Genomic DNA, 8,603 nt, shown 5'->3' with positions numbered 1-8,603 from the left:
AGAAAACGGACGGTGCTCTACTGTGATTACATAATTCAGTGGACAATTAATAGAAATGTTATTCTGTATAAAGAAGATCTGTTCTCAAATACCAACGATAACAAGAACTCAGCATTCACTCTCTTGTCTTATCCGGGATACTCTTCTTCTGTGTTTGTTTACACTGGTTTTCGAAACCGCGCCACCACTCTCACCCTTTTGTGCAACAGCAGCTGCTCCGGTCACGTGATCCTAGCTCAAATCTGATTGGATGGCCCGTGATTTCGCTTTGCGAAACTGAAAAGATTCGTCGGACTGGTTCGGAAAAAAAAACATTCACATTTTCGGTGCGCGAATGTTCGCGGTCTATGTGGAAGCATCCAAAGAAATCTATTGTTTTATTCCAGCGCGTCATCGCGTCCGATATTCGTTTCGCTTTTTCGCACTCAGTGTGGTAAGGCCTTTAAGCTGACATCCCACTAACCATTAACCTTTTAATCAGGTTTTGTCTTCCATTTATTTCTGTCTTACATTTAGCTTGTTCAATGCACTAGTTAAGCTAGTGTCCCACTAACCATCTTTTAATCATATTTTTGACTTGTATTTAGTGTGTACATGTACTAGTTGAGCTAATTTCCTACTAACTGTTCTTTTTCTTAATTTGTTTTCTGTCTTACATTTACCTTGTTTAATGCACTCTTTTGTTAATCGGGCTCTCATGGCCTTCGCAGCGACCAATGAGCTCCTTCCCAACCTAAATTGATAAAAAAGTACCTTTAAGCCATTATGTCGAAGACCTAACAAGCTTTCATGTTAATTTGCTTCCAAAATAAGATTTGTGCATTAGTTTTGAGATGGTATGTGGGCAGCAAAATCACTGTTAACCTTTCATCGCACCCTCGGTTTAGCGCACGTGTACTCGCCTGAGCATGTCTGATTACACAAACGGTTGCGCCACATTTGATTTCCAAAACAGAGCTTAGAAATAAATAAATTATGTAATGTTGTCTGCTCCTCTGTCTCAGGTACATGATGATGAAGGACTGCTGGCATGCAATCTCCTCTCACAGGCCCACATTCAAACAGTTGGTCGAGGACTTGGACCGCATTCTCACTTTGGCAACCAACGAGGTGAGGCGTGCACACGTTTACACACATGCATAAACAGTCTCGAAACCATTCGTGCTTTCCCTATAGCTCTGGGATCCATCGAACCCGTGCCAACACTGGCTCCGACTCCAGCTCGCAACATTTCGCAAGATCCGCGAGGGAAAGGAAGCCGTTTATATGGTCAGCGTACAGGTCGAGAGTTGCACGTGCTTAATTTCATCCAGCCTTGGGTTTTCGAGAGTGGCCCTCGTGCTAACGTTGCTCAATTGTCAGATGGATCCATACTAGATGATTCTTTCCGTTCCCTAGCTGCCATCCGTGATATCTGTGTGGCGGGCTGAGGGATGGAAATCTGTCAGAACTTGTCGAAGGGGGGATTGTGCCGTGGAAGAGAGATGATGCCAAAAGCCCCGCTCTTGCTCGCCGTTTTGAACTTTAGAAATGTAATAAAGTGCCTCTGCTTTCTTCCCCCCATCTTAAACTGCTCACAGATGTGAAGGTCTTTAGTAATGTGAGCTGCCTTGTGTTGAGCAGCGAGAGTTCAATCCAACACTCATTTTCAGCAACCTAAAACCCCCCTCTTCCTCTCGTCAAATAGTTCAGTACCAGCCGCAAAGACGAAATGGCTCCAATTTTGTCTGAGGAATGAACCAGGAAAAAACATCCTCCTGTACTTTTTTTGGTCTTATATGTTTATGTGCATTGGATGTTTATAGATATGTATTTCAGAAATATATATAAGTCTTCAGGTGTGGTCCCTTCTGTTACTGGTTCACTGAAATTTGATAAGCAAATATTGGTTAGACTTGATGTTCAGACGTGGAACCTGGCGCAGTGGTTTCCAGCATGGTTAAACTCGGACTGAGCGCACTTTATTTTTAAGGAAGCGGCTAGTAGGTCAGTGTTACTGCTGATGAATCACAGCGGAAAATATTATTTGAGTTATTTAATTATTTGATTACATATACTACCATTCAAACATTTGGGTTCAGTATTTTTTATTTTTTTTTCGAAAGCGAGAAATTATTACTTTAAGGACACATTAAATTGATCAAAAGTGGCAGTAAAGCCATTTAAAATGTCACAGAAGATTTCTGTTTAAAAAAAACGCTGTTCTTTTGAACTTTCTATTCATCACAGACTCCTGAAAACTAACTAAAGAATTGTTAAAACTAACTAAAACTAAAAAGTACAAATAAAATAAATAAATAATCAAAAAATTATAATAAAAATGAATAGATAAATAAAATAAAATATAAAGAAAACTTGAACTTATTCCAAGGCAACAATGGAAATTATTGTATAAAATAATCATTACAATAAACATTACCTGAAATAAAATAAAATATATAAAAAAGTTCAACTTTATTTCAGCTAGTTGCCAAGGCAGCATCTAATTTTTTTAAATAACTTTAAATGAAACATTTTAAATAAGAACTAAATAAACGCATATATTAGACATATAAAAAAGAAATTGATTAAAAGTGACAAAACTACATTTCTATAATTATAACTAAAATTAAAATGAAAAGAAAATATTTTTGAGAATCTAATTCAAAATACTAATTAAAAAACTATATAGTGTATCAATTTTATTAAAATAACACTGGTTTAAATGCATTTTTTTCTCTCCATGGAAATAGCTTTTATTTCTAATGGAGAAGGTTATCTTTCATTTGACTAATTGAAATATAATTGGGCTTTTCCTATTTCCCTAATTTTTCCCATTAAATGTGGCAGCTCTAGTTCTGGTCATGTTTATACTGACAGCTTCTTCTTTGTGTCTGTAGGAATATCTGGACCTGTGCGCCCCGGTGGAGCAATACTCTCCCAGCTTCCCCGACACACGCAGCTCCTGCTCCTCCGGAGACGATTCCGTTTTCTCCCACGACCCCTTAGCAGATGAGCCCTGCCTTCCCAAGTACCAGCACATCAATGGAGGCATAAAAACATGAGCCTCTTCAACGTTCTCCAGACCCACCGCATCCAAGCTACGCCTGTAGTTCTCCACAAGACTGAGAGACTTTTACCCACAGTTCCCTTGTACCCATCCAGAACCGTATGCTGCCTCTAGACTCCTTGCGAAGCTCCCGCTGAACTTTTGGAGTGCGCTAAAGGAGGCTGAGACGTCAGCAATGCTGCTTTTCCGGAAATAAACTGAAGCGTGTGAAGCGCAGGTGCATTTTTTTTGTGGAAACACACACTTGTGCGCACAAAAACACGTGACCAAGCTCTTAAGAAGAGGACAAGGACTGAAGAAAAGTGACTGTTTCCAAGGGCCCACCTATTGAATTGTTTTGTTTGTTTATTTCGATGGGGTTTTTTTTTCGTTTATGTTGGAGTTCTATTACATTCTTGCCGTCATTCCGTTGCTTGGCATTCCAGGATTCTGTGTTCCCAAGAGAAATGAATGGAGCACATGAACAGAACTCTTAAGAGACAAAAAGGAGACAATACGATACGAGTACAATAAGGAAACATACAACTAACAGAAGAAGAAGAAGAAGAAGTAGAAGAAATCATAACTGCCTACGGTTGATTTTTATTGTTTATTTTAAATGCTCAGTTTTTACCATGATAACATGGTTATTGTACAAAAAGCCCAAGCCGTTATCCTTAATGGTTAAAAAAATAATACATGGTATATAGTGCTCGGTATATTTGTAAATATATTCAAATATGTAAAAATATATATTATATATTTACAATGAATTATTTTTGGTATGGACTTCCGAACAATTCCTCCCTTTTCCCGCAGAGTGAGAAATAGATGTAGACACATCTAGATGTTTCTATTACATTCCCAGACATACATTAGCACATTTATAGCAGGACTCGACATTAAAAACTCCATGATATGGCTTATCTCTTATGTGTTTCCTGTTAAAAAAGGAAGTTTCTTTTCTTTGTAATGTTTTGGGAGTGTGCTAGCATTTAGATGACCTCAAAACTGACAAACATGGACTAAAAGCCAAACAACTCTCAGTTTTCATGCATATGTTCCAGACACTTTGAGCCGTGGTGCTGGTTCGAAACCAGGCGCACAAAATCCCCTGGAAAGGTTTAATGTCGGGTCCTGCGCAACTCTCACTTGCTGACACAGTCACGTATTGGCTTTCAGGGAAAGAGATAGCATGTTAATTTATTGACTTATGTTAAAAAAAGAATCAAAAGGATAAAAAAGATCAAAATAATAAAGAGATAATATTAATGACGACAGTAGAAACAATAATGATTCATAATGTTTATTTTGTAATCTAAAATAACATTTCAGTGGTACAAAGAATTATTTGTAGCTGGTATCGAAAGATTTGCATTTCTTACGTCTTTTTATATATAAATATACAAATGTGAATGGTAAGTTAAAATGCAAAAATAACGTACATTTTTGTAGTCAGCTAATCCCTTTTCTATAGTAGAGGATGTTGTTTTTATCCGGCTGTTTTACTCACACTGAAGTTTGCATTTGAATTTGACGAAATGCTGGAAAAAAAGGTTGCAGTATATTTTGTGCAGTTTTACCCACAACTCAAAAGTATTAAGAATCGTTCAAGTGTTTCATTTTCTTCCAGACAAATGAGCTGAGGTTGCTGTCAAGTGTTCCTGACAGATTTGTACAATTAAAGATGAAAAAATGAATTGTGTGTGCTTTGTTTTTATACTTTGCTCTGATTTTCTAAACAATTTTTTCTTTCTAGAAGATGTTGTTTTTATCCGGCTGTTTTACTCACACTGAAGTTTGCATTTGAATTTGACGAAATGCTGGAAAAAAAGGTTGCAGTATATTTTGTGCAGTTTTACCCACAACTCAAAAGTATTAAGAATCGTGTGTTTCATTTTCTTCCAGACAAATGAGCTGAGGTTGCTGTCAGGTGTTCCTGACAGATTTGTAAAATTAAAGATGAAAAAATGAATTGTGTGTGCTTTGTTTTTATACTTTGCTCTGCTTTTCTAAACAATTTTTTCTTTCTAGAATGTGATCAGTACCTTTCTGGTGTCTTTGCACATGTTCAAGTCAAGTAAAATGTATGTATATAGTGCTTTTTTCCCCACAATACACAGTTTCAAAGTAGCTTTACAGAAAATCATAATGTTAATGTTTATAATATATTAATGCCCTATGGTTGCATTTAGCACATGAGAGCTATAGTTTACATTTTGTAATGAGACAGGCAATCAAGCAGTTGAGATTTGCTATATAGTACAGTATCGCCATATACTGTATGTATGCAGATAAAGTTGTATATACTTATATCCAGCTATGTATAGTGAGATGGATTTTAATGTGCAAATCGCAAGCCTGTAGAGTGCCTGTTCATTCCCAGATTGGATCTCTTCTCTCCACTTTGGCTAATTGCAGATTAAATTATTAGATTTGTCAGTATTAATATTTTTATGCTTAGATTTTTTTGGGGGGATCAAACCCAAATAAAAAGTATATTTTCCTTGTAGTTTTTGTCCTAACCACCCGCGACACAACACGTTAAAATAAGCGACATGGGATTCTATTTTAGGAACGGTTTTTATTTTCTGCGACGTCGCGGCAGGAGCAACATACAAAATATGACACTGATAATCTCAGATAATGATTATGTGCTTTATTCAATGTTAAAAGTGTCGAATGTGAGTTTGAATATTATTTTGCGTTACCTTTATGGCCACAGTGAAAGCAACAATAGATATTTTACCTCAGATCTTGAAAATAAATTAAAGCAAACTTGTTCGTTAAAACTGTGAACTCACTGCGAACCAAAACGTGTATTCCATAACAAAGATAATCAGTCACTCACTCACTCACTCACTCAAAACTGTTCAGTCCATTTTAATCATCTGTTTTCCGTGTACACTTTTCTTTTCTTACACACTTGCCATGTTTTTGCTGTTACATCATATCTTCACTGGACGCGACAAAGCATTGCAAATTATTTGAACGTTGTGTCAGTACGTTATAAATAGAACGAGTCAGCAGTTTACTGTCGGGGAGTTGGCGTCTCGCCCCGCATCCAAGACAGCATCACTGATTATAACGAGTTCTATTGTATTTTATTGCGTCGCGCCGCACCGCTTGCGTCCGGTGTCGGTGTCGGTGTAGACACGATGTAAGTTAAAGTAGCTTTCTGATGCTGCGTTTGAATTTTCATGCCACATTATTTGAAATTAGCGCGGGCCAAACTTTTTTCTCTCAGGGGCCGCCTATTGAGGAACCCTGCTGTAGACTCACATCCTCATGGTAGTTTTAGTCTTTACCTTAGAAAAGTAGAATTTGTTTAGTCTTTACCTTAGAAAAGTAGAATTTGATAAATGTTCATATTGAGATCCATGACATTAATTTCAAGCTTTGCTATTTTGTATATGCATACTGTATGTGAGCAGTTTGAGACCTTGTTGAGACACATGAGATTCCTGGGGTGTTTTCTTAGGAGAAACATCTGAGAAGCAGGTGCTAACATCCATTTGATCTCCATTTGATCCCACTGATTTTTTGCAGAAAAATTGTGACACTAAAGAAATGACTTTTTATACTGGTAGGAACCAGCATTCCTTCACAAATACTGTTGGTTACAGGTCATTCTCCCGTTTTTTTTTTAAATTTTCTTCTCATGGCTGTCAGTTTAAAACGGTTGAAAGCCATTCAGTCCAATGGCACCACTCAGGAGAACAAAACCTTCTCCCCATCTGAAAAAATGATAAAAACTATGGTGACTGAAACCTGTCATGGCCTTCAGTGACAGCAGCATTCAGACCTCATTACTGCTCTCCAGCATCTAGTATGATCCCCTAAACGAGAGACTGCGATGAGAATCTGCCACATAAAGTTCTTCAGCTCAGAGCTGTTGAAATACATGAGGAGGCCCATCAGAGCGCTGACTGCCATCTCAATCTACTGGTTCTCGTAGCCTCCATCTGTCAGAGGCTGTTTGCACAAGGCCCAGTCCTCTGGAATGTCAACATGAGTCGGGCGAGACAGACCCACACTCGCAGATAACACACCGGGGAAGCTGGGAGAGAGTTAATCAGTAACATAAACCACATCGAGCGGGACGCCTGCTTCCGATGCTTTCATAGCTTTGCAAACTCTTTCAGAGGAGTCAGCTTCTTTAGGGAAATTTCTAGAGGTCATTTCAGAGCATGGTCTGTTGAGATTCGTCTCACACAACCTAAATTGGTGCATTAGGATAATCTTAAAGGATGTGTGTATTTTTCTCAAACTGAGCCAGAAATCTCCACTTCAGTAGCGCTAGAAATGTGCATATATTTAATAAGACAATGCAACATTTGCATGTTTAAACATAACATTTCAGAAAACCTGTAATACAGTTGTAAAACAATTGCCTTAATGTATTGCCATTAATCAACTTGGGAAAGTATGGCGATATCGATGAGTTTTTCTGAATTCTACTACTACTGTATCTCTGTGGCCTTATAAAAACATTAATTTTGGTGAATTTGGGGGCAGGACTATCAGTTTGCCTGACCAATGAGGGAAGTGCACACTAAGTGAGTTTGAAAACAATGATTATTTTAGCAGTTCTGTTTGGTGTGACAGAAATTACACACTTTTAAAGCAAATCACTAAAGTTTCTTGTCCCACTTGCTCATAATTTGCATCCCGCTTATAGTTTTCCTTTAGTACAGAGATCTTCTACCCAAGAGAAATGTGAAAGCTTTATGTTGAGGTACGTACATGCTCGTCCTCAGATTCACCTCAAAGGTTTATTAAAACTGATCAAGTTCGATACTAAAGCTTGTGTATCTGCACAGGGCTTAAGTTGTCAATAGAGTCTATGAAGTTTAAGAGGGTTAGCAGATGTGTAGCTTCTGTCATAAAGTCGTCCAATAAAAACAGTCATGAAGTGCAGCCTCATAAATGAGGTTTAATTTAAAATGAGCAGTTCATCAGAGCTCTGATGCTGTTGGCCTGCTGGTGTTTTCCTCATATCTTGAGGTAGAACATGATGCTTTGAACATTAATAATCCAGAATTGTGCATCAACAGTAAGGAATTTATCGCTCTTAGGGATAAGAGTTATCCTCTTAGCAATCGTCTTATTCTAAACTATTTTCTTTGACAGTAGACATAGTGTAGAAATGTGTGTGTGTGTGTGTGTGTGTGTCACGGTCACAAGCTGTAGTGCTCTTGATAGCCACCAAAGACTCCATCCCATACCTTTGCCACACTTTCCTGAACTGCATTCCCCATAATCCTTTGCACACGCTCATCAGCACTAATTGTTTGCCCCTGTGTCTTGTTAGCCCGGTTCTCATTCATTGCTAAGTCTTGTAGCTGTTGTGCAAATCTAACCCTGCGTCTCAATGTTCATACTATCCATCCTAAATAGTATGTGAGATTAGAATAAGTGTGTCCCAAAGCATAGTATGTTGAAAAGAGTATGCCAAAAGTCCCCGGATGGTCTACTATTTCAGGTCGATTTTTGAAGTGTGGATCCGTGCACACTCTAATGGCTAATATTGCCCACAATCCATTGCACTTTGGTGAAGGATTCTGTCCAGAAC

The 8,603-nt window shown here is 38.0% G+C and overlaps 1 protein-coding gene across 1 annotated transcript in view; it reads left to right on the top strand.

The window, feature by feature from the left end:
- LOC107655670 (fibroblast growth factor receptor 2-like) overlaps positions 1–4,262 on the top strand; it is a 60,286-nt gene extending 56,024 nt beyond the window's left edge. Inside the window, exons 16-17 of the mRNA XM_016443239.1 lie at positions 1,005–1,110; positions 2,880–4,262. Of these exons, the coding sequence (XP_016298725.1) occupies positions 1,005–1,110; positions 2,880–3,044 (271 nt within the window). The 3' untranslated portion in view covers positions 3,045–4,262. The remainder of the gene's footprint in view (positions 1–1,004; positions 1,111–2,879) is intronic.
- The last annotated feature ends 4,341 nt before the right edge of the window (positions 4,263–8,603 follow it).

This window comes from Sinocyclocheilus anshuiensis, unplaced genomic scaffold, assembly GCF_001515605.1.
Source record: "Sinocyclocheilus anshuiensis isolate Anshui unplaced genomic scaffold, SAMN03320099.WGS_v1.1 scaffold1463, whole genome shotgun sequence".
In the NCBI taxonomy this organism is placed as follows: Eukaryota; Metazoa; Chordata; class Actinopteri; order Cypriniformes; family Cyprinidae; genus Sinocyclocheilus; species Sinocyclocheilus anshuiensis.
Note: the sequence above shows the minus strand (reverse complement) of the source record. Positions and strands in the feature narration are given on the sequence as shown.